Genomic DNA, 26,338 nt, shown 5'->3' on the forward strand with positions numbered 1-26,338 from the left:
CTTGTGAGCACGCAATTTATATTCATTTATTTTGTAACACTCAGTTTAAGTTTGTTTTTCTATATGTAGGATAATTGGGCAAGGAAATAACATCAGCAGTCGAATATTGGTCGTCGTGCATTATGGACGGTTACATTTTGTTTTTAGTTGTTGCTGGATTAAGTTTTTGTGGGGCTAATCCTTGTGGGGACAATAGTGAAGCAGGTAAGAGCTTTTTAAAATATAGTAAATATAAATATACACAGATCCGATCGTTCTAGCCCCAAACTAATCAAAGTTTAGGCGACGGTATTAATAAAGTTCTAGTAACCCTGCCTACGAAACAGGAGGTCAGGACTTCCCCCACTTTACCGGGGGCTTAAATCTCGGAGATACCATGTACATATTTACCCTTACGCTCGACATACTTAGATTTATAAATACATATTTAGATACATACATCGATAACATCCATAACTCAGGAATATTCACGATAATCATGATGAACACACAAATAAAACTAACTACCGGCTAGACTAGGAAAAGGAGGATTACGGTCAGAGCTAAGTGTACTTTAAAACAAACACCTAATAGGTAAACGTTAAAGGTAGGTATACCTACCATCACCTATGATTAATACTTTGTTCTTCTGGGGAAAAGAGTTAACTCGATACTAGTCGATAGGTAGGTACCTACTTCCGCAATTCTTACCTATAACTTTCTTTCAGCAATACATTGCAGTGGGAATGAAGTGTTCTCATCATGCACCAACGGAGGTTGTGACGCCCGCAACTGCAGTCAGCTTGGGAAGCCGGTGCCGTGTGTCAAGCTGCGTGCTGACAGCTGCATCAAAGGATGCGTGTGTAAACCGGGATATCTACGGGCGGCGAGCGGAAAGTGTGTCGAGGAGACAGAATGTCATAAAGGTAACAAATTCTTTATATTTGTAGTCAGCTTGGCAGAGCGATACCTTGCCTTAACCCTTTTCCAGGCCGCACCAAACTACAAGGTTTTCAAGGTCCAAAAAATGCAAATATATTAAAATGTATGCAGCTTTGATGATTCATTTAATGATAAGTACCTTTTCCCGAAAGTCCAATAGAATATGAACCTTAAATCGGACTTCTAAGGTTGAAATTCTATTGGCGCTTATGTGGTCGCTAGGTTCACTGTGCCTGGAAGAGGGTTAAAGGCCATTTAAGGGTCAATTGCCCCAAGTTGATGACTCGAATTACCTACTATATTTACCTATTAGGTATACTATTATTTAGGATTAGGTTGTGGGTTAGGCTGTTAACTCCATCAAGTGATGGTGTACCAGGCGGCTTACTTGCAGATTGGGAATACGTCCTATTATAATCTCTAAATAAATTACGCCAAGACGCAATGAAAAACGAATTATTTAAGCTAATTTTCATTTGTCTCCCAGAACGCTGTACAGGCCCTCACGAGTACCACTCCTGCGGCGGCGCGTGCGACAACGTCTGCGCAACTTTGCACGAACAGAGCCAGAGGAACTGTCCAATAAGGAACATTAAATGTAACGATATGTGTTACTGTGATGAGGGGTATGCGAGAGATGCGAAAGGCATATGTGTTCTCATCGAAAACTGTTAACAATAAATATAAATGGCTATCTACTTACACAACGTCGCACGAGGGAAGTCAGAAGAAATGCCTAATAAGGAACATTAATAGTGTAACTACGTACATATATGTGTTTGAAGACGTCATGACGTGTGCTATTGCTATCGAAACTTATCAACAATAAATATAAATATATGTCTACTCAACGTTCCAAAGGCAGAGAACTCGATCACTACGGAACCCTCCAAAATAGTGCTCGTTTTTCAAGTTTCAGGTTAGGTAAATAAATATTTATATTTACTCTTCTACTTCATCCTTTGTTTCACCCATTTCACCATGTAGGTAAGTAAAAGTACCTAAAATACCTATCCCCCTTATTCATAAAACACAAACAAATACATAAGTTATAAGTAAAATGATAGACTAAAGACAAACGATAACGAATAATAGCTACCTTACCTATATGAATAATGCCATACCTAGCTAACATCAACATTAAAATCCATAAGTTTTTTTTTATTCATTGCGTGAAAAACGGTAAACAATTGAATGAATTTTCCAATACCTAATTAGAGGGGAGGTACCTACTCGCATTGTTTGCGTTAAGTATGTCTTAACTTAATCGGGAGCTGTTTCCTTGCGGCTGCTCGGCACCGACAAATATTTTAAGAAATAAACTGTTGCCAAGCACGAAACTAAGTGAGTCATCCTTTGCTCTTATTGTCACAACTACAAATAATGGTAATACATTTATAATTAACACGGAAAACAGCCAGTTTGTTCAGACCATATATAGTCTAAAAAAAAGTATATTATTATACCATGGTTCAGACGTGGCGCAGCCGGCAAGCAAGATGGTGAAATCATTAGCGTTGTTAGCGTTTGCCGTTATCATATCAGTGGGAATCTTAGCAGTGCCTGCTCAGAGCACAGGTAAATAAATACGTATCATAAAAGTAACTATAATATTTTACTTAAGTAAGTGCATTTGGAACATTACTATAGTTCGTTTTTTAGGGTTCCGTACCCAAAGGGTAAAACGGGACCCTACTACTAAGACTTCGCTGTCCGTCCGTCCGTCCGTCCGTCCGTCCGTCTGTCACCAGGCTGTATCTCACGAACCGTGATAGCTAGACAGTTGAAATTTTCACAGATGATGTATTTCTGTTGCCGCTATAACAACAAATACTAAAAACAGAATAAAATAAAGATTTAAATGGGGCTCCCATACAACAAACGTGATTTTTGACCAAAGTTAAGCAACGTCGGGAGTGGTCAGTACTTGGATGGGTGACCGTTTTTTTTTTGCTTTTTTTTTGTTTTTTTTTTATATGGTACGGAACCCTTCGTGCGCGAGTCCGACTCGCACTTGCCCGATTTTTTTAGCATTAGAAAGAACTTGAAAGAAGGTAAGCGATCTTGACATGTCTTTTAATTGAAAAACGTTTTTTTTTAAATCAGTAACTATTACTTATGAAAGCAGAAGAATATAAATGATCGTATTAGATTCATAATTGTTACATATTTGCCGTAACTTATTTATAAAATGTGTTTTTCAATAAAGAGACACATCAAGATTGTTTACCTTATTTCTAATGCTAAAAAAACGAACTATTAAGTTAGTGTGTAATTTTGGGTCAGAGGCCATTCAAGTTGTCATAATTATCGACGTAAAAGGAGGTTGTAAGTTTAACTTAGTGTGTATTGTATTTGTGTGTCTGTCTGTCTGTGGCGTCATATATCTACAGGTGTGTGCAGTTTCCAAAAATCGAAAGTGATGCCTGTCGAGATGGTTCTTAGATAGGTTTCAACTCACTAGATGGCGCTGTTTTAATTTGGTCTGAGTTTTTTACCTATTGATTATGATAATTGACACTTTGTAACTTAAAGCCACTTAAATTTAATGAGTGATACCTAAAAAACCTATTGATAAGGGTATTACCAGCAAACGGAAATCAAACACGTTTACATTATTACGTTACCCTGCCTAAAAAGAGTAAGTAGAGGTGTTATTAAAAAGTACAAATTATTTATCATAATTTGGGATATAAGTAGTATATTTTGGTGATGCATCTCTATTGACCATATATAACTACGTAGGTACATAGGTACAATACCTACGTCTCATAACAGAAAATAATTGCAGTTTTAGCAGTCAGTGTCAACCACTGTCTTTACCGGTACATTTACCTTACTTCTATTATAAGGTAAGGTAGGTTGTAGTTGAAAAAAATACAGGTATATATATTCTTTATTCTTTAAATAAATACAAGTATAAGTTTACAGCTCTAGATATGCCAAAACACTTATACTCTTAATACATAGTCATAACTATCTCTAGGATCTTTATTTATCTTTACATATGTAGAGATTAAAAAAAAGGCCTGAAACTATACTAATTTACATAGGTACTCGTAGAGCTAAAAAAAACTACTTTGTAAATCCTGATACTATACTAATTTACATAGGTTGAGTTTAAAAACATCCTGATATTATGTTGTAAGGACGGCCACTTGTCTGCGAATATGTCTGCGTTTTGGACTGTAGCTAAGAAGTTATTTAGTAATTCTATTGCTCGGTACGTGGGTGCGTTCGAACCGTGATAGGTGCGAACATTTGGATATGCGAAAAGGTTTCTGTCTCTACGTGCGCTACGCCCTACTGCTATGTAGTTGTCAAGCCCCCTCCAGACTATGCGCGTGAATCGCGGGCGAAGCCGCGAATGCGAGTGTGGAGTCGATTTCGCGGTCTGCGAAAACCACACTCGCGTTCGCGGCTTCGCGCCGTGATTCGCGCACGAGTGTGGAGGAGGCTTCAGGTGTAAAAATACGCATACGCTCCAGAACGGATGGGTTGTCAATACGATTTCTTAAAAGCAGACAATAGTGTAAGGCAAGCGTTTGCTCACGCCTTAGCTCGAGTGAGTCTAACCCTACCATTCCCAATATATATACCTACTGTATACAATACCGTCAAACTATACAGATATTTTAGATGTAGGTACATATTTAGATTTAGATATGTATGTATAAGAAGAAAAAGCCTCCCCTATAGATAGAGGTACCTTTAAGCGAACAACGGCAACAACCGTTTCATTTTCTGATTATTAAGAAAACGGCGAATCGCCTAATTGCAGCAATTTTACCTGTCTTGGAGGATAGCAGAATATCATGGACAATGTCATATTAAAAGTGATAGAATCTGAACACTTTAACTTTGTACAAACTTTCCAGCAAGAACATGGGTTCTTATAGCACATATCCCTATAAGTTCCATAAGTAGGTACCTGTCGTAGGACTTGACATGAGAACTTAACTTTAAAATTTAGCGCCCAATCGTTACATTTTTTTATTTGTTGGCAAAAACAGAATGCAACAAACCGAACGAGGAGAAGCGCTGCGTGATGGTCTGTCCACCGCACAAAATCTGCCGAAACATGGACATACAAGTATCTTGCCTGTACAACCCCTCAGAAGTTTGCAAGGATACGTGCGTCTGCAAAGAGGGTTACTTCAGGAATGCTGGAGGGGAATGCGTGACGACAGATGATTGCAGTAAGTGTTTTCAGTCAATTTTATTGCTTAATCATTTTCGAGGACATAGGTATTAGGTGCTTTTATACTTTACTGTGGATGTCCACGTCAACGGCACAATGTGTCCTGTCTGCTCAAGCCCTGAGAGGTCTGCAAGGATACGTGTGTCTGTAAAGAAGGGGTACCTACTTTAGGAATGCTGGAGGGGATTGTGTGACTATAGCATATCGTATCCAATTATCCGGTACCTGTGAAAGTAGATTTAATTTCCAGTTACCAGCATAGATATGATGGTTGCGATTATATCTCTATCTAGGTACATCCTTGTGTGCTCAGTTGTCAGAGATTCAATTGTGACTATATCTTAATAGAAAAGCTGACGATAGACAGCTCTATAAAAACCAGCCGCTGGAACAGCCATCATCTACTTCTAAATAGTCAAAACGGTTACAAAAGGAGTAAAGAACTTCAAATATTTAATTTCATAACTGTCGATAAAATGTCTTGTTCTTTCTCTTCAAGCAAAATGCGGCGGCCAAAACGAGTACTTCTCGTGCCGACTTCAACCAGACCAGACGTGTGCGTCGCTCACCGACAAGTCTGCAGACCAGGACAGTGAGCAGTGTAAGGAGCAGTGCTACTGCAGCCCTGGAACTGCGAGAGATGAGAACGATGTGTGCGTGCCCACCGACCAATGCAACAAACGTAAGAACTCGTCAGCATGTAATATGACACTGCGTCAACTAGAATTAGTAGAATTGCTGAGCTAACAGCTTGGTCACGATATTCCTCCATGGGTGGGGGTGAGACGCCGCAATGTGATATCTCGCTTTCTCGTGGCGTCGCGCAATGTCGTTGAGTCGTTACCAAGCCGCTATATGTTGCTTGACGACCTGCAGCGAACCTGACGTCCCGCGTCGTCCTTACGTAGAGTCTGTGCGGAAAGAGAAGTGTCATGGAATATAACTAATTGGGTACTTTCCTCTACTTAAATTAAATTATTTCACACCGTGCACGAAATAAAGCACCAGATCATTATTAGAAAAACATAGATAGCATTTATTTTTAAACACAATTTCTATTTAATAAATAGGATGGAAGTATAAAAAGTAGGTGAGTTGACTGTGACGTCACTACACACGTTTTCATATAAATTCCATATTAGCAAATCGTTTTGACAGTTCTAAAAAAGAAGCTGATTTGACTAATAGGAAAGTAGCCAATATAAGGGAACCAATACATTCTATGAGTCTTCTCTTTCCGCACAGACTCTACCACGGTACCTAAGGACCACCACGAACCACGTTCGACGTGTTGCCTCTCTGTCGCACTTGTAATTCGTACGTAAGTGTGACAGGGAGGCAACACGTCGAACGTGTTTCGTGGTAAACCCCCAGGTTCGCTTACGGTAGAATTTGGCTAAATCGTGGCTTCCGCTCTAATCGTGGTAAAGAAGTTGAACTTAGATACATCCAACCAAACTTTCTACTACTGAGTAGCTAGCAGACTATTAATCCATGTATTCCAACAGCATGCGGTGATGGAGAAACAAAAGACTACTGCCCAGCAAACTGCGCCAGTGACTACTGCCCTAAAAACGCGAAGACCGTGTCTTGCGCTCGCCCGACGGTCTGTCCTCCGCCACAGTGCAAGTGTAGATTCAACTACCGTCGCACTGTTAATGGGACATGTATACCTACACGCGATTGCCGTGAGTATCTTTGTTGTGCCACTATTTTGCTTTAAAATTAAACCCTTACACATCCCTTACAGGATCATCACATCATTCGTCCGTATGGTTCTCACAGCTAGTTTGCTCCGGGCAACTACTGAGCCAGAAAATTTGAAAAAATAATAATAAATAGGTACAGAGAATAATTCTTCAAATAGATTTCAGATACCTAAGAGTCAATTGATGAGTAAACTAGGAAAAAAAACTTTGTAATAATAGAGAACCCTTGAAGAAATGTCGTGAATGTTTTGAGCAGAAAAAGAAATGCGAAGATATAGAATTTCCATTTATAGTCAAGCCTATCCGTTGCATAAATCACGAATTTACCTTAGGGTGGTATTCCTATTCCACCCATCCAATTTCTTTGTCCAATGTGTATTGCGTCTCACATTTTGCTTGAGAGAGTGAGACGCACTGACGTCATAATTTCATAGACGTTTGACGTTTAAAATAACGCTTGCACTGCGTGGGCTATCAAAATCGCTACAGACTTTTCTTGGTCTAACTCTATAAGTGCGTCAGGGGCAAAACTTCGTTCGTGGTTCACGATAGGCTTTCAGAGCGGCGCCCGCCCGCAGGATCCGCAAACGTGAAGATCGTCTTTACTCCCTAAATACTGACATTACTGTTTTCACAGCCCCATTTGCGTGCAAGAAGCCCTTCGAAAAATACAACCCTTGCCCGCCGCTCTGTCCAAACGGGTCCTGCGGCCAGGCCACGCCAACGGGAGCCTGTCCTGCAATTTTCGGAAGAATAGGCATTGTACTGGAATGCAGCCCGAGCTGTCGGTGCAAGGAGGGCTACTTTTGGAATGAGGATAAGGTCTGCGTGCCTTACAATCAATGCCGTAAGTTTAATGTTTATATTTTTTCTATTGTTATATGTATTTGTAAATAATTAAGTAAAACCGGCCAAGTGCGAGTCGGACTTGCGCACGAAGGGTTCCGTGCCATTACGCAAAAGACGGCAATAAAATCACGTTTGTTGTATGGGAGCCCCACTTAAATATTTATTATATTCTGTTTTTTAGTATTTTTTGTTATAGCGGCAACAGAAATACATCTGTTAAAATTTCAACTGCCTATTAGCTATCACGGTTCATGAGATACAGCCTGGTGACAGACAGACAGACGGACGGACGGACGGACGGACAGACGGACAGCGGAGTCTTAGTAATAGGGTCCCATTTATACCCTTTGGGTACGGAACCCTAAAAATAATGTAAAAATAGTAATTATTAGAATTGCAAACCCAAATCAATAAAAAAAGCGGCCAAGAGCATGCGGGCCTTGCTCAGTGTAGGCTTCCGTAGTTACCCTTCCGTCACAAATAAGTATAGAAGATTATTGTTAACAAAGGGATGAAAACGATGCTTGATGCCTTTTACCCGCCGAGTGAAACAATCTACTTTTCATATCACATACGAGGAAACCAAAAAGACAATTAGCATAATCAGTACTTAAAGTATAGACGTACCTAAAGGCCATGATTTTGTCCTTATGGTGCTCCCATGTGCTGTTATAAAATATTATATAGAGTTAGACCAAGATTAGTCTGCAACGATTTTAATAGCACACACGCAGTGCACAAGTGTTACTGTCATACTTTCATAAATCAAAATCGTTGCAGACTTGTCTTGGTCTAACTCTAACATTGTGTGACATAATAAAACACTATCAATATGGTAGGCCCAAGAAACGACAGAAGTTCTTTGTCTGCAGTTATCTAATTTATCTAATACCTTTAAACGAGCAATTCTTGTTTATTTATATATATATATGGGTATATATTTCAGGGATCTCGGAAACGGCTCTAACGATTTCGATGAAATTTGCTATATGGGTGCTTTCGGGGGCGATCGATCTAGCTAGTTCATATCTCTGGGAAAACGCGAATTTTTGAGTTTTTATGTTTTCCGAGCAAAGCTCGGTCTCCCAGATATTTCTTTTTAAAACCGTGAAAACACTAACGAAACCTTTTTTGTTTTCAGCGGGCAAAGGCAATACGACTTCGGAATAGAGAAAAGGAAATATGTAGGTGCAGGGTACTGCCAGCAACGCTTCGTTTAGGTATTATCGAAATAAATGCCTACCTGTACAACATTTTATGCTAGAGTTTGCCTGAAGGCCTGAACTGAAATGGTTCTGAAAATAAATCAAAAGCTCTATAGGTATTACTTTCTTCATGTTTTATTTATTACCTGAAACGCGTACTTATGAAAGAGCTTTAACAAGCTCTTTCATCCTGAATTCAGTAAGCTGACGAGAGGGACGCTGTAATATGTGGGACATGATGGAGATATCTCTATCTCCCTTCTACGTACTGCTGCGTGGGTCTTCAGTAACTTAAGCCAAAGAGCTTTTAAAGGTGTAAAAAGCTCTTTGGCGACCTGCGCGCTGTCTCTGCGCTGAGCTGAATCTTGGTGACTACAATCAATTTAGGTAACATACGGGTATTTACTACACTTCTGCTCCCGCACAGTCTGAAACCATCGACATGATTAGAGTGCGCAATAGGGTATTATACTGTATTTAAAATAAATTATTTTACACCATGCATGAAATAAAGCACCAGATAATTATTAGAAAAACAGATAGGGGTAATTCTTATTCTTATGCATTTTTTGTGTAACACGTAATAATAGCATGTATTTTTGTGAAAATAAGTAAACTCGATATCAATATACTTAGCAATTTAGCTCTAGTTTTAGGTCAACCTAAATGTATTGTTCTAAGAGTATTAGAAACATATAAAAAAAAATATTACAAGTGCGAAATGTCACGGACCGTGTAGTGTGACTTCCCCAGATTTTGTGATATTTGATTTTTTTTTTTTAAATATGAAGTGATTTTGCAATAATTTATATCAAATATAAAACACTAATCCTTGTTCTACAACACTGTTTAAAAATTGTATGGATTTATAACGATTTTATATAATTTTAAACAACATACATTTTGTGATTAATTTTCGCGTCACCACCGCGCGTGGTAATATAAACATGCGGTACTCGGTAGAAAATTATCTTTACTACTGGCAGCCTTATTAAAGTTTTTTTTAGAACAGCAACACTGTTTTGTTGTCAGGTTTACAAATGGCTGAAGGGAGAAGTTTTGTCGAAAATTATTTATTTGTGTTCATTTGAAAAAACGGTCAACCTTAACGCGTCACCGCCTTGTTAGAGTTTTAAAAGTAAGTTGCAGTTTCACGTTATTGTTTGTAACATAAGATATACCTCATACATTGGGGATTAAGCTAATTATTTAACATTTGCAAAATCAAAGGAAATGTTTATGTAATATCGAACATGTTCCAAATTATCACGACCGTGGCCTCAAAAATCTGTCACCGCCACGGACTTTTGAGTCCACGTTCGTGACATATAGACACGTGGTCGTGTCATTCTTAATTCGTTTGATTAATTTAGAGGCATATGCACTTTTCAGAAATGCATTTTTATTAGCTACAGATCATTTGCTATTATTGCCCTACTGCCAAAGCAAAAAAATGTTTTTCGCTTGTATGTATGTATGATGTGTATCGAATTCATTGTCACGCTCTACAGCCTTTATAGTTTGTCGGATTTCAACATCTGAGCTGTCATTAGGTTTGTCGTAGTCATAGGAGTGACTTAGGCTATGTTAAAATAACTATATAAATCAAAATAGCCGAGTTGGCCACCAAAATGCCGAAATGTCACGACTGAGGGACACTTTGTCACAACCGTGTTTATGTACTCATTTTATTTACCGTCCCTGAGGGTATTAAGCTTGACCATATGAATCAAAAAATTGCTTTTTGTATGTACTTTTGATATATGTAATAATATGTGAAAAATAAAAACGTTCACAATTTAAGAATCATCGATAGGAGTTATTTTTAAACACAAGTTCTATTTAATAAATCGGATAGAAATATAAAAAGTAGGTGAGTTGACCGTGACGTCACGATGTAATGTTACATATAAATTCCATATTAGCAAATCGTTTTGATTGTTCTAAAAAAGTAACTGATTTGACTAGTAGGAAAATACCCTAGTATAGCGATCGGCGCCGTCGGTAGCACACTAAGTATATAGTTATCATTATTCTTGTCAGGGGATCCTTGCATTGCGTACGCACATGTACACATTCCATAATAGAATATAGAGCAGAGACTGCACCAAAACTGCATGCATAGGTAATTAAAACGGTATGACATCATATGCGACATAAAATAGTAACTCTGGAAACAAGAATGGATGAGGCTATAGTCTGCATCTTTAGGTATTTAAAAAAGAGTAAACAAAATCTACCCTCAAGTGGCTTCTTAAGCCAGTTGAGGGTATCTACCCATATCTTTCCATCTGGAAACATGATCAAATAATGTAGGTAAACCTTTTCGACGCCGTGTCAAACACAAAAGCTGTCACGCGGACGCCACGTCACCGAAGTGTCAAAACTGAATTGAACTTTATGCATATGCACGTAGGTCTATGTTGCTCTGCGATCTGTGACCGATTAATTAGTCTTTGGCGTTGAACCTGCGGTGCGGATATGTCGGTCATTGGCGTCCATAAGGTTAAAACGGTATGATATCATATGCGACATAAAATAGTAGCTCTGGAAACAAGAATGGATGAGGCAAGCTGGCCTAAATATTTACAAAGTTGACGGTTGTTCCTTAAGACGAAACAGGAGCTGAGTTTTAAACATTTTAGGTAAATATACCTGTCTCGCTAACGGAAGCGGCACCTAAAAGTAGTGCGATAAGGACAAGGCGAAAAATCTTGTGTAAATATCTCAAAAATCGAGGTTTCGTACTCCTCTGTTTCCTCCTCCAAAACTTAACCAATCGTAACCAAATTTGGAAATCTAAATGATTATGAAATTATCTGTGTCGGACCGTTTTGCTTTTTTGGGTAATTGATATCAGTTTTGAATGCCACGCCTCTCATTGCGGCATAGTCAATTAGGCCATTTTGGCCATTTTTGAAGGGCTCTAGCGCCTTAAAAAACAAAAATATCAAAGAAAGCAAAACGGTCCGAGACAGATATTGACAATATTAATCTGTGTTGAAAAAATCATTGCTCTAGCTTCAAAAACCACGGAGGAAAACGAGGAGTACGTTTGTATGGAGAAATGACCACTCCTGTTGGGTCTTAAGGCCCCGTAGATTCAGGTTCTCCTCTTACTCTTACTGAGCGTATAACGTGAGCATTATGGCTGTGCGTGCCCGGGATCGTAGATCTTAGAATATCATGTTTATGAATTTGAATGTTTTGTAAGTATTAAGTACCTAACAAAAAACGTAATCGATGAGCTCTATAAAAAATAAAATTGCGCATTTTAGAAACAATTTTTATCATCATCTTCCTCGCGTTGTCCCGGCATTTAGCCACGGCTCATGGGAGCCTTGGGTCCGCTTGACAACTAATCCCAAGAATAGGCGTAGGCACTAGTTTTTACGAAAGCGACTGCCATCTGACCTTCCAACCCACAGTGTAAACTAGGCCTTATTGGGATTAATCCGGTTTCCTCACGATGTTTTCCTTCACCGAAAAGCTACTGGTAAATATTAAATGATATTTCGTACATAAGTTCCGAAAAACTCATTGGTACGAGCCGAGGTTTGAACTCGCGACCTCCAGATTGAAAGTCGCACGCTCTTACCGCTAATTGTTGAACATAAAACCGATTGCTGCGCACCGAAAGGGATCAAGAAGTGCCAAATATGCCACATATACCACGTGTCCCAAAATTCAACGATAAGCTGGCACCAGAAGATGGACCTGCTCATGACTACTCGAGGAAAAAAAAATAAAAAAATATATCTCAATTAATATGGAATTACAAGAAAAAATTAAAATCGACACCCCTACAATTCTTTCCAATTCCCTATGTCTACAATTTTTTAATTATTTTTTTTTCAATTTTTTTTATTATGTTTCCTCGAGTAGTCGTGGTCCATCTTCTGGTGCCAGCTTATCGTTGAATTTTGGGACACGTTGTATGCTATTAAAAGAAATCATTAACTATCTCCAAAATTGAATTAATTACAATACCGGTTTCTTTGAGAAATTACTTAGGTAATTTAAGCTCAGGAATGGACCCTTGATCGCGATCCTCCTCCTTTTTCGGAAATCGGTAAATTCGCGCGAATTGTTTGTCAAATCTTTCATTGAATACGATTCCGTTAATTCTCAGAAAAAGTTACGCCCCCCTACCCCCCCCCCCCCCCCTGGAGGATCATTAAATTTATTTATATCAAAATGTATGCCCCCCCCCCCCCTTCGCCATCAGCCGTAGCAACTGCCCCCCCTCCTCTACAGACCCCGTAAAAAACAAGCACAAAAACGTACTTGTGTTTTTGTGTCTACTATCTTGTTCTGTCTATAGACCAATAGTGGGACCGGATTTTTGCACTAAAAGTTTTGATAATTCTAAAGATGAAAAAGTGATACTTATCTGACATGGGACATATTTTTAAGCATATTTGTAAAATATGACGAAAAGTTAGAACGAGCGTTAGATATAAATTAGGTATTTATATATTTTTAGTAATGATTTTTTAATATTGAATTAAAGTGCAATGTTTAAGTTCCATCGTTTATAATATGTATGACGCTTTATAATGTAAAATTATTAGAATTTTTTTTAACGTGCTTCTTAGTCAAACTACAAATTAGCTTATTATTTTGTCGATATTGAATTAAAGTTTAATAAATCCACAACAACATATCTAAATTCTTAAGTTAATAGGCAAGCTAAAAATTTAGAAGAATAAGATATATGCTTTAGAATTAATATGCGTTTTTTGTCCTATAATATCTAATATTGAATTAGAGTCTGTAAAAATAAGTCTAAGTAAGGAAAATAAGAAATTTCGGCGTGTAGCTTGCATTGTAATAGTAAAATATATTTAAAAAGGCGCGAAATTCATACATACGCCGCGCTGGTCCGTCAGTGTCGCCGGCGCGGCGCCCGAGACCCTCATAGCCTACCTATACCTCGCCCCTCGCCTCGCCCCACCTGCCGCTCACAGCACTGTCTGTCTTTTCTTATCATTCATTTGTCTGTTTACTGTAGACATATATAAATTAGATGCGGACATTACGTGAAATTAAAGGGGTCCCTTTGTTTCCCATAAAGTTTTAAGTCATAATGTATTGTTTGTCATATAAGAACCTTCGGGCTCTCGAATTAAGGTTTATTTTTGAATGGCCTTAGTAGCAGTTTGATAGCGTTGACTCGGCTCGGAGAGTTGGCGAATTGGCGATTCATTCGCCGAGTTAGCGGATCGGATACCAAGTTATCAGTTAGTTTAGTGGCCGAGTTGATTAGGAAGAACATTTGAATTTCGAAATTGTAATAAAAATGTACATGATATTCACAACTATTTTTTACCATAGTTTGTCAAAGGCCTGTCTGTTTTCAAACATAGAGAGAATCATCATACTATCTTTGACTTACACTAGTACTAGCACCTAGGGCATGCAGTACCGGTTCCGGTACCAAGAATTTCATTTCCCGGTTCTGGGCATGGCTGGAACCGGGATTCCCGGTTCTTCCCGGTTCTCAAGGCATATTAAGATTATACTTAAGAAATTGTTTGTGTTAGTGTACAATCTTTATGAATGACTTATTTTCATATAAATTATTACATGCGTATTGATAAATGACTTATTTTATCAAAAAATCTAGCGTTCCAACCTATTTTACGAAACCAACCTGCACACGGCCCTCTACAGTTTGAGACTTTGCCTATGCTCGCTCACATTTTTGTAAATCTTCCGCTACGCCCCTTTGGAAATTCCCAACACCTAATCACTACAAGTCAATATTATTGCACGCGCTTTCATCGCAAAACCTTGGCTATAGGCTAGAGCCACCAGCCCTGCGAATCGCTGGTTTACCTCCGCCTGATGGGCATGGCATTACGAGTTACACGGGAGGCCCCGTAGTCGATGCACTCAGCACTATGACCCGACCACGGATTTTTTTCATATAAAACCAACTTCCTAGAAAGAAAGATGAATATTCGAATATAAGTACCTAATATCCTACTTACTCGAGCCAAAACGTAATATCGATTGGAATACCTACTTTACCAGGTTAATTTGTCGGGTTATTTGGGTCCCCCGTTTCATAGCAACATTATTAAATGTGATTTAATGTCCCGAGCTAAAGTACTAGTATTAAAATGGGAATAAATACGCATATTGATGAGAACCGGGAAGTACCGGTACCGGGTCTTCAGTACCGGTTCTTTCGACACAATGAAATTCCCGGGAATTCCCGGGAATTTGAGAACCGGGAATTCCCGGGAGCATGCCCTACTAGCACCCAAAAGAAAAGGATGAATATAGTTTTTTGTTTTTATTTACTGACAAATTGGTTTGACCGACTATACCTATTGCTGGTTCCTAATGTTCCTATTGTCATGTCCTGTCCTATTCAACGTCAATATCATATTATGTATATTATAAACCAACTGCTCAATATTACACGTATACATATTGAATATGCAATAAGGTAAGTGACCTCACCTTATTGTATATTCCGTGTCGGCCGTATATGCCTATATACGGCCCACCTTAAATTAAAATGTTTTTTTTTTTAATAAACAGGATATTAAGTATGAAAAACTCACTCAAATAGGTATCTTATTTATTGAAGTTTCTTCATTAAACCAAAATAGTTATAAAAATATTACGATACTCTTGGAAAATATACCTTTTATAAAAGTCCTATTGTGGGCCTTATTGAACACTAGCAGGGTATTACTTAATCCCGCAAAAAATAATAATTTTGACAGTAGACAATAACAGATTTTATTGTTTTTAACTTAAGAGTTATATATATACAAATAACAATATTTGGTACTTCACAACAAGAGGATATTTATAATAAGTTAAAAATAATTCTTTTGGGCCTTATTAACTAAAGATATAAAAATTGTCTAGTTTACGCGAAAATAGTAGGTAACTAAAGTCACTAAACATAAAGCTTTATTATTATTATGTTTTAACATCTGGGGGCACGGCAGTGCCCCCGCCAAGACGAGCAAAGCGCAAGGGCACTATCTACCTTTTCTCGAAACGCTTCGTCGTTTTTTGGAACCCTCCTAACTTGGGGTTGGATTATACTAGATAAACAAAGTTCTCGGACTTATTAAGCATATCAATTGCATAGCTCTTATACTTTAGATTTTATTCATATGTAAAAACTTCGACTTCGTCACTGACTCACTCACTTGATGATTATCAATACCTTTAGGGTACTTCCTGAAGTCCTCTAAGAAGCTGAAATTTGATAAGTAAGATAGTTTTAGTACACAAACAACAAATAAATTCAAAAACTTGAATTTTTTAATCCTTAAGGGGATGATGAGGGGGTTTAATCTTGTATGGGGAATCAATAATCGCTGAACCGATTTAGTTGAAATTTGGTATGTAGATAGGTATTGTTATGGGGAAGGATATAGAATAGATTTCAATCTCAAAGTTTACCCTTACGGGCTGAAGGCAGATTTCAACCCCAAAGTTTACCCTTTCGGGGTGAAGGGTTTATATGGGGAATCAGTAAGAAGTACATTGTGTAACAGATGCCCCCAGATACTTATTTCAGGATTTTTAATAGTAAATCACCCCCAACCCTTTAAATTAGGGGATGGAAGATTGTCATAAGCAACTTACAAAAAGAAGTAAAATCCCACCAAAAACATTTTGATGTAAAATGTTGCCCAGACGAAACCATAAGGCTCGCACTGTCAAAAAGTTATCAGATCTCTTGCCAAGCTTCTAACTCTACAAGCCCTAACTTCACTAGCTCTACACCTTAGTCAAAGTATGTAGCTCGGCCGTTTCGTTTCTACAAGAACTATTGTATGTATAATAAAAAAACCGCCCAAGTGCAAGTCGGACTCGCGTTCCAAGGGTTCCGTACATTACACAATTTTTAACAATATGTTTTTTTAGTGAAAAGTGAGTAAAATGTCTTTTAAAAACCCGTAGGGATCGGATCAAAAACTAAGTACTTAAGTCCGACTCACGCCACAGATTATACAATAGTTCTTACGAACAGATACTTATCTCTCAAACAAAACGCAAGTACCTACCGTTTTGATACCTACACAAAAATACAATGGAGTGACCTTCAACGCGCCGCTCCCCGCACCGCGCGCACCGGCACAACGCTAGGGTTGCTGACGCTTAGAAATGATAAATAAATACCCACTTAAACAGAGGAGTGAAATAAAAGGAAAGCTAAATCTTAAATTATACCTAATATTCCGATTATGCTTTAGTGTTTGCGAAATAGTCATTTGAAAAGGTCATATGTCCCTGAAGTAACCGCAGTGTTTACGCCGTTTTATAAACCGCGCAATAATCCCAGCAAGAATTAGTTTTAAAACTTCGTGTAATTTAAAACCAGATAGAGATTAATGTTACATAGTAAAGAAAAATAATAGAAACCCCATGAATAAAGGTAATTCATTATAAGTTAACCAGAGCAAAAATGAGTTAGGCACTTTCCGGTGTAAACTTACTGTCGTTAAAATAAACATTTACCAAAATAAATTAAAAATTTACTACCTATTTCAAATAGATAGATATCTAAATCTATACATTTGTCACACATATTAAACATTACATGTTTAATTAAAGAAATTCAATAGTAGGTAGGTACCTACTACCCGCGCGATTCGAACTTTAAGATATCGCGCCGTTAGACTTCACTAGATATGAAATAGTAAAGATATGTGACGTTCCACGGCAAAAGGTACCTTATGGCGGCTGGCGCTTACGCTTATTATTATCGCCACTCCAATATTCAGTCGGGGCAATGGTACCTTTTGCCGTGGAACGTCACATATCTTTACTATTTCTTATCTAGTGCATCTCTAATTCATTTCCCGAATCCCGCCGTCCGTGTAACTATCGTAAAAATTGACAGTGCGGCGCGCGGTGACGTGCGTACGTGAGCGCGTGTGGCAACCAACTGGCTTGCTTTTCTACCGTGAACGGGAGCAGATTCGTAGGTATTAATCCGAGCTCGCGCAGAGAGTTCCATAGGCCTGCTCACGCTTAGCTCCACATTTCTAATAGGTTTTCCTGTCATCTATAGGTAAAGAGCTAATATGTGCATTTTTTTCATAATAAAAAGACCCAGTAGTTTCGGAGATAAGGGTAATGTTAATTTTTTGCCTGTTTTCTTAAATAACTTCTAAACTATTTATTTTAAAATTATGAAAAAAATATATTTGAGATTCTAATTCTAAAATGAGCCCCTTCATTTGATATATAACAAAGATATAGTTTTTTTTCTTCTATTTATCATTCATCTCAAAAGTGACCCCTTTATTTAAATTTATATTACATATTTACTTTACATGTATGTCTTTGGGTTATAGACAAGTTTCAACTTATTAGTCCAGTAGTTTCGGAGCAAATAGGCTGTGACAGACGGACAGCCAGACACACGAGTAATCCTATAAGGGTTCAGTTTTATTCCTTTTGAGGTACGGAACCCTAAAAATAATGATTATAATAAGTTTTTCACCTTATGCCCATGTGGCGGTAGCAAAACAGCTAAGCCACATATTTTGACTAAGGTGTAGAGTTAGTGAAGGGGCTTGTAGAGTTTGAAGCTTGGCTCGACAAGAGATCTGATAACTTTTTAACAGTGCGAGTCTTAGGCTTATGGTTTCGTCTTAGCAACATTTTACATGACAATGTTTTTAGTGGGATAATTTTTTACAGTATAAATATTTCTTCGTAACAGTTAGTATTATCTTTTAACATGATTTTTACTGTACATCTGGGCCCTATTTCACCAACGCGACAGGTGCGACATTTGTCGACATCACTGTTACTGACGTCACTGGCCTTTATAGGCTACGGTAACCGCTTACCATCAGACGAGCGGTGTGGTTGTTTGCCACCAACCAGTGTTGGGCGTAATTAATTACTCGTGTAATTTAATTACATGTAATTAAAATGTTTGTAATTTAATTACATAAAATTTAATTACATGTAATTAATTTTTCTGTGTAATTTGCAATTGTGATTAGGGGTCATCCATTAATTACGTCACACGTTTAGGGGGAGGGAGGGGGTCAAGAAAATGTGACATGTTGTGACATGGGGGAGGGGGGAGACACAAACATTGTGATGTCACTTTAACTTCATCAGTAACCGAAAATTAATTTATATTTTTTTATTCGCTGTACAGTTAAATAATGAGATTTTGGATATAACTTTCGTTGTGTTATAAAATTACTAATATTTATATTACAAAAATATTTTTTTTATTAAAAAAAGAATGCCGAGTCGATTTCGTTGAAAACAAAATTGCCTAAAATGTGACGTCACACCAGGGGGGGAGGGGTTTGCAAAATGTGACCAAGTGTGACAAGGAGGGGGGAGGGGTTAAAAAGCCTAGAAATTCGTGTGACGTAATTAATGGATGATCCCTTACATTAATTAGTAATTAAATTACTCAATTACTTATCATTTACCTTTTTAATAATATGCAAATATGAACAAATTTACTTGTAGTAATTATAAAGAAAAACTTTTATGAATTCCATTATACGCTGGATAACGTTATAACATATTTTTTATCCCTGGAATCATACCTTTACAGACAAACCACGTTGAATATGGCGGTCGGCGCTTACGTCGCGTAGCACCGCATTAGTTTGCACGATGCACATCCCTGGTGCGCCGGGTGCGGGCCAGCCCCAACCCTATCCTGTGTGTGATAGCGGACAGACTTGACTGCCCGTATATGAGACACTGCTGCGAAATGCATGTTTCCAGCAGTGTATATATATTGTAATAGTTAATTAGGTACTAACATTAGGAACGTAAGTCTACTAACAAATCTGTATGAGTCCATAGTTGCTCGAAATAAATATTTTTCATTTCATTTTCATTTCATTAGTTAATAGGGCGCCGGTAATAATGACGTAAGCGCCGACCTAAGGTGCCTTTCGGGTTGGACTGTAGCAAAGGGGGGGCTGGGACTTGGACAATTGTCACAAGAAATACGACAGTTGTCACGAAATTCCGACACAGAACTCATTTACTGTCATGAATTACCGAAAGTTCTTTGAAATCTTGTGTCAATTGTCATCATTATCATCATAAACATCACAAGAAAGATACCTGTTTTTTGCCGATATAATAAAGTTTTTTTTAATAATACAATGATAGTGACAAACAGGAATAAGGCCCGTCCGATGGTAAGCTATAACCGTAGCCCATGGATGCCTGTGACGTCAGCAACAATGTCACGTTGGTGAAATAGGGCCCTGGTGCTACATTACGACACCGGTGCTATAATAAGCACATTAAAACACTCCCTTTGGCCGTGTTTTAAAATTCGTCATTCGTTGCAAAATTTCAATTTTTCGCACTTCTATCGTAAATAACTACCTATGTATTAATAAAAAAAGTTACCTATATAAGTAAGTAGTTACTGCCTTTAAAAAGTATAAGTGTCTAAATGTTATTAGACTTTTTGATTCTTTAAAACGTCTTTAGGTCAATAAAGCAAGTGAAAAATTATTAGAGTTAGACCAAGAAAAGTCTGCAGCGATTTGGACAGCCCACGCAGTGAAGGTGTTATTTATAAGTCATAATTTCATAGAAGTTTCTTCAAATCGGCCTTATTAATGAGAGATTAAAAATATTCAAAATTATCTAAAAATATTTTAATCTATTATTTCATCTCATACGTTCAATAAGGCCCGGGACTGGACCTTTTTACCTGCACTGACAGTGGATCTTCTTAGCAACAAGTACAAATTCAGAATAATAGGGAGCAACTGCTATTTTTGAATGCTGGGCCTTGTTACCCGCCGGGCCTCATATGCCTGCACCTCACCTACCTTATTTATTTGTTTTACAAGGGGAAAATTTGTTGATTAATCATGCTAATATTGATACCCAAACAAGCGAAACATTCTAAAATTGAACCACAAGCGTAGCGAGTGGTTCGTAAAGTTGAACCTCGAGCGTAGTGAAGGTTTCAAGGGACGAGGGTTAAATAAAATTTTCACTACATCAGCTCGTAAAGGCCCTCTTGATTGTTCGAAACGGATAAGAAGAGTGGCATTTAATTTGATGCAAATTTTGAGTTGTTTCCGTAGGTATACTCGTAATGTCGCGGAGCTAATAGATTTAATATCAAATGTATTATTCATATACATATTTATAGCGACATAAGAACACACAATAATTATAGTATGATAGTAACCCGAGAAAGCAAGTTTACCAATTATTTATTATCTTACTAGAGTCTCTACTATAACCATTGCATCATTTCTCTCTCTCTTACTGATAACCAGATACACACTCTGGTGACGGAGGACATGTACTCTCTCAGTCCTCCTCAGGTAACCTCTCTTGGTCTTGCCTGACACTCTGCCTCGGCCTGGCAAGACCCATACATAGTATGAGCATGGTGGCGGGAACCTCTTGTTCCCTGACGGGCCTCCAACCATCCCCAAATAGCTCGCCTCTTCCTCCATATACACACCATGCTCCTCTATAGGTTGCCCTCTCATTACTCTCAGTCTTGGCTTCGGGCCTTACGCTAAGCTTGACGCCAGCTGCCTGATAGCCCTATACATGATGCCTCTGGCCAGATACTTTAGGCCAGGAACTAAACTGTACATAAGTCTTATGAAAGCTTGCTATCTCAACATTACCGTCACACCATCGATAATGAGTATTAAAGGGGGAACTCACCAAGAGTAGCTCTGTACACTGCTTATACCATAAGCAGTCTGCACCTGTTTCCATCAGGTCTCCTTGCCTCTCCTATAAGTGTTACCTTTTCTTTTCCTCACTTATTCTTCTCGCGCCGCCGTTACGACTCGATATTCAACTATTGCTTATCTCAGCTCAGTGTTACCAGGATGTAAAAAGCGAATGACAGTTACCTGTATTATTGGTCCGTATCGCGCATCATCGCGACACGTAAAGCTCAGTTGGTTGGTAAAATTGACTTTAAAATGATAAATATTGAATAACGTTAGTTTGAAATTGATTTAAATGATGAAGTAAATATTATCGGAGATATATATATATATCGGATATCGCTCTTAAACAAAAAATATATGTCGCTAGTCATTTATAACCTAAAAGCGCCAAATTACGCAAAATTATATTGAAATGACACCTGTCTATTGAATTTGAAGAATACTTTAACAAGGGTGGTTATCTGTATGACAATGCACCTAAAATAATTTTCAAATGTATCTATTATTTCTATACTTAACACGATAACGAATTCTACGTAAACCAAACCGCGGGCAATCCCTAGTACATATAGAAATAAATAAGTGTAGGTAAGTTTCCATGAGTGTACCTACTATTAACAATATAACTATTTACCATTGATAATAATTTTATAAACGTTTTGCGTATTTTTTACGGGCACCGCGCTAATCGCTAGCCCGCCACCGTCGATCGCTGCCTCCTGCCACGGCGCACAGCGCGGCGCGCGAAAACGCCGCGCGTTTGAAATGTAACTCAATATAAGCGCGGAATGCATACTTACGTATCAGTATTTAGTGTCGCCGTGATTTTATATTTCTAATATTTTGTGTGGGAACTAAGATCTTTATTATGACCGTGTAATATTAACTCTACAAACTTTAATTCAATATTGGCTATACTGCTTAACCAGAAATCAATATCTAGACAAGCACATTGTCTACATTTCTAATTTTTTACAAGTATACTAAGTTGATAGATAATATCGTAATTTTACAATATCAGCTACTTTAATTCTTTATTGACAAAGTAATTCGTGTTTTTACGTTCACCAGAAAGCAGCTGTTCCAGATTTCTAAAAACCGAATATTGTGAATAAATTAAAGTGTTATTGAACATGTTACAGTTTTTTGTAACTTTAATTTTATATTTACATAGTTATTTAGCAAAATTGAAATATTTAAATATGGCCGAACGCTCCACCTATAATTTTCTAATATTTTACATAAATGTTATTTAACATGCATGCAATAACATATCAAAAAAGAAAAAACTTTAATGTTATCAAAACCCATTTTTGTTCCACCGCTGGTCTATTGGCCGGTCTACTAGTCTAGACTGCTAAAATGTTTACCCTTCCAATTTTTCTTCCAAAATGTGCGTAATTTGGATGAATTCGCCGTCTTTACAATTTGTGTAAACTTTGTTCATCTCCAAATAACAAAGGCACAGACGTCATTGTTATTCATGCATATTTCATTGAAAAATGACATAAAGAGATCATTTATAAGTCGATGTATGTAAACAGAAATTATACCTACGGGTACCTACTTATATTATAAGTAGGTACTTACTTATAGTGGGGTATGAGTGGGGTAAACGTAGTGATTATATTCTCTTTGGTGGGGTACACCAAGCGGCTGTCCATGTCCGTGTACCTGGAACGCACGGACAGACAGGACCCGTCAGGGTCTAAGGATATTCGTTTTATTATTAACTCTGATTTATGAGCTTATTATAATTTACATAATAAGCTTATTATAGCTGTGTTTCTCGTGTTTTTATTTCTGTTTAGATACAATGAAGTATATGCATACATACATACATATATACATATTATATGACATACGAATATCATACTAGTGCAGGTTTTTATAATTATTTTTTTATTATGAAACCAGGATTCTGATCAAAAATAATTTTATTCACATGGATTGGATTATTCAAGAATTTCAAGATTATGGTGTCAAATCAACTAGATTTGTCACTTTGGTTCAAAAGTGACAAACCCCCAAATTCCTCGACTAGTAACGCAATAAGTGACTATTAATATATATTACGATCGTACCAAATATTTGAAATGATAAGTTTATACAGCTTTTCCATTGTTTACGTTAACTTACGTCTGAGCTGAGCACTCTGAGCAGAAATAATACAGAGCTATTCCGAATACTCAGGTATTTTGGTCAGCCATTTTTCGAGTCTATCATTAAGAAACCAGTATAACGGTATCTCCGATTACAAGTAAGTAGATATTATGGAGCTACAGCTCAAATTAATACTGGTTTTGTCAAGCGTTGGTCTCAGGAATAGGAATACAAAACAAGGTATTATCAGAGGAGTCTTCGAAGCTGCGCGCAGTATAGATGCAGCTGACAATGAGGGCAGAAGAAATAGCTGTAAGCGTGATCGTTTGCGCCTGTTTAGTCGGTGAGTAATTGTAATTACTTATCTTTCGAATTCCTTTGAACAAAAATTTTGATATAGCATTTAAATTATGTCACATACATTCTGGTATCTACATATTAGTCCTGTGCATAAGTAACTTTTGTGCAACTTTAAGATCGCTAATGGGTCTCACCATCTGAAGTCAGTCAGTTCACTTGCTTCTAACTTAATGCCCACTCCGGTTTATTTTTCAGATTCCAAGCTTAAACTCATTTTATAGTGCATTGAGTTGAAACATAATAAGTATTTTTATTTCAGAGTCGGCTCCGTTCCCAGAGCAGGCTGGATACGTGGACCAGGATTACCAGGATTTTGATTCCTCAGGGCAAAGCACTAGCACAACAAACAACAACTACAAATCCAACAACGGCTACAAATATGCACAACCAAGTTATCAAAACGAGGCCCAGCCCCGTGTTAATACTTGGCCAGCACAATTGCAGCAACTTCCACAGCCTCCACAACTGCCGCAGCTGCGACAACTGCCACCGACAGGGTCATTCTACCAGCAAAGTTACCAGCAACCTCAGCAGAGATATGCACCAGCTCCAAACAGCTACGGTTCTAGTTCTAGCTCCAGCAACTCTCAAGCTTACGTTAACTCTGGTTCTCAGAAGACGTACCAAGCTCCAACGCAAGCCTATATAGCACCAGCTCAAAATTATCAATCCCAGAGCCAGTCTTACCAAGCGCCTGCTCAAAGCTACCAATCATACCAAGCACCACCAACAACAACATACCAAACAAATCAGCCACAATGGTACTCGAAACCAGTGTTGCCGCTGCCTACGCATCCCGAAGGTATGTTTATTCTGCCCACAATTCCAAATAACTAAACAAAAAGGCAGGGATGTTTTTAATGATTTTAATCCAAGACCTAATGATTCGTACTTTTCATACCTAACTAACAATTTTGGTAGGCAGTAGATTTTAATGAAGGTTTTAGTTTTCTGGTAGAAGTACAAGACTTACATCTACATCCACAGTAAATAATTTTGCATTATTAACAGTGACTTGCCATTTGATAAGGATGACGTTACACGATAACTCTTATTTTTTAGGGTATAACGTGCAACAAGTCGTTTCTCATCCGCAAATAAAAAAGATCCTGCAAACCTCCGGCCACAAGGGGAGATACCTTGTAGTCCTGCCGAACGGAACCATCCAGCACGTAGACAACCTCGACACTGTGACAGCCAACCATCCGAACTACGTAATCGTGAACAAGAACGGCCAACGAGTGGGCAGTGCCCAGGCTCAAGCCCACGCTCACGCTGTGGCCATAGAGACTGGACACGCGACTGCCAACGCTGTAGCTAACGCCAAATCGAGATCCCAAGTAGGACCGGCTGTACCGATTACTCCAATTATTCAACCAGCACTGCCATTAGCTTCAGTGATCCCATCACGAACCCCGTCTGCTGGTGCTAGCGCGGCAATAGCATCGGCTGGGGGCCCACCGTCGGTAGGCCCAATTATTCCTACACCACCTACCCCACCAACTCCTGTTACTGTTGCTACAGTAACTCCACCGCCTAAAGTAACTGTTGCCACTGTAACCCCACCACCTACAGTTACTGTTGCTACAGTGACCCCGCCACCTACAGTAACTGTAGCTAAAGTTACCCCAAAAACCCCAGTCACTCCACCGACACCTCCAACGCCATCAACATCACCTACGCCTCCTACACTACCTACAATCACCCCTCCAACAACTCCACCAACACCACCTACAGTAACCCCTCCACCACAACCATCTACTTCTCCAACCCCACATACACCACCAACCCCACCCACGCCACCAACTCCACCTACGCATCCTACACTACCTACGAAAACCCCACCACCAACCCAATCTACTCCACAAACACCACCTACAGTAACTCCTTCACCACCCCCGTCTACTCCAACCCCAAAAACTTCAGCAACTCCACCCACGCCACCAACCCCACCAACACCATCAACACCGCCTACAGTGACCCCACGTACTCCACAAACAACACCAACCCCACCCACTCCACCAACTCCACCTACGCCACCAACACCACCTACAGTAACCCTCCCTCCACCACTAAGTACTCAACCAACCCCACCCACTTCGACAACCCCACCTACACCACCAACGCCATCAGCTCCGGTAACCCAACCAACTACAGCCACACCTCAAACACCACAAACCACAGTGACCCCACCAACCCCAATTACACTACCCACTCAAGCAACTGAACCACCGCGGATACCAACTGTAAAAACTTTTTCAAATGGAATTGAAATAAGTTTTATATAGA

General features: G+C 38.5%; 2 protein-coding genes across 2 annotated transcripts in view; both read left to right on the forward strand.

Moving 5' to 3' along the window:
* Positions 1-26,338, forward strand: part of LOC134793440 (MAP kinase-interacting serine/threonine-protein kinase 1-like) — a 362,541-nt gene that overhangs the window by 63,758 nt on the left and 272,445 nt on the right. The gene's annotated exons all lie outside the window — the stretch shown is intronic.
* On the forward strand, positions 123-24,698 carry LOC134793923 (zonadhesin-like). Its single transcript, XM_063765637.1, has 9 exons — positions 123-204; positions 708-905; positions 1,409-1,519; positions 2,398-2,499; positions 4,935-5,120; positions 5,622-5,851; positions 6,606-6,810; positions 7,469-7,689; positions 24,309-24,698. The coding sequence occupies exons 1-9, from the start codon at positions 123-125 to the stop codon at positions 24,696-24,698; spliced, it is 1,725 nt and encodes a 574-aa protein (XP_063621707.1).

This window comes from Cydia splendana, chromosome 9 (assembly GCF_910591565.1).
Source record: "Cydia splendana chromosome 9, ilCydSple1.2, whole genome shotgun sequence".
Classification (NCBI taxonomy): domain Eukaryota; kingdom Metazoa; phylum Arthropoda; class Insecta; order Lepidoptera; family Tortricidae; genus Cydia; species Cydia splendana.

Excerpts from the sequence above, each read along its gene's own strand:
- LOC134793923 (XM_063765637.1), top strand. The coding sequence starts at position 123 with ATGGACGGTTACATTTTGTTTTTAGTTGTTGCTGGATTAAGTTTTTGT. Across the intron at positions 906-1,408 it reads GGAGACAGAATGTCATAAAG|AACGCTGTACAGGCCCTCAC; the intron begins GTAACAAATTCT and ends TTTGTCTCCCAG. Across the intron at positions 1,520-2,397 it reads TCCAATAAGGAACATTAAAT|ACGTGGCGCAGCCGGCAAGC; the intron begins GTAACGATATGT and ends ACCATGGTTCAG.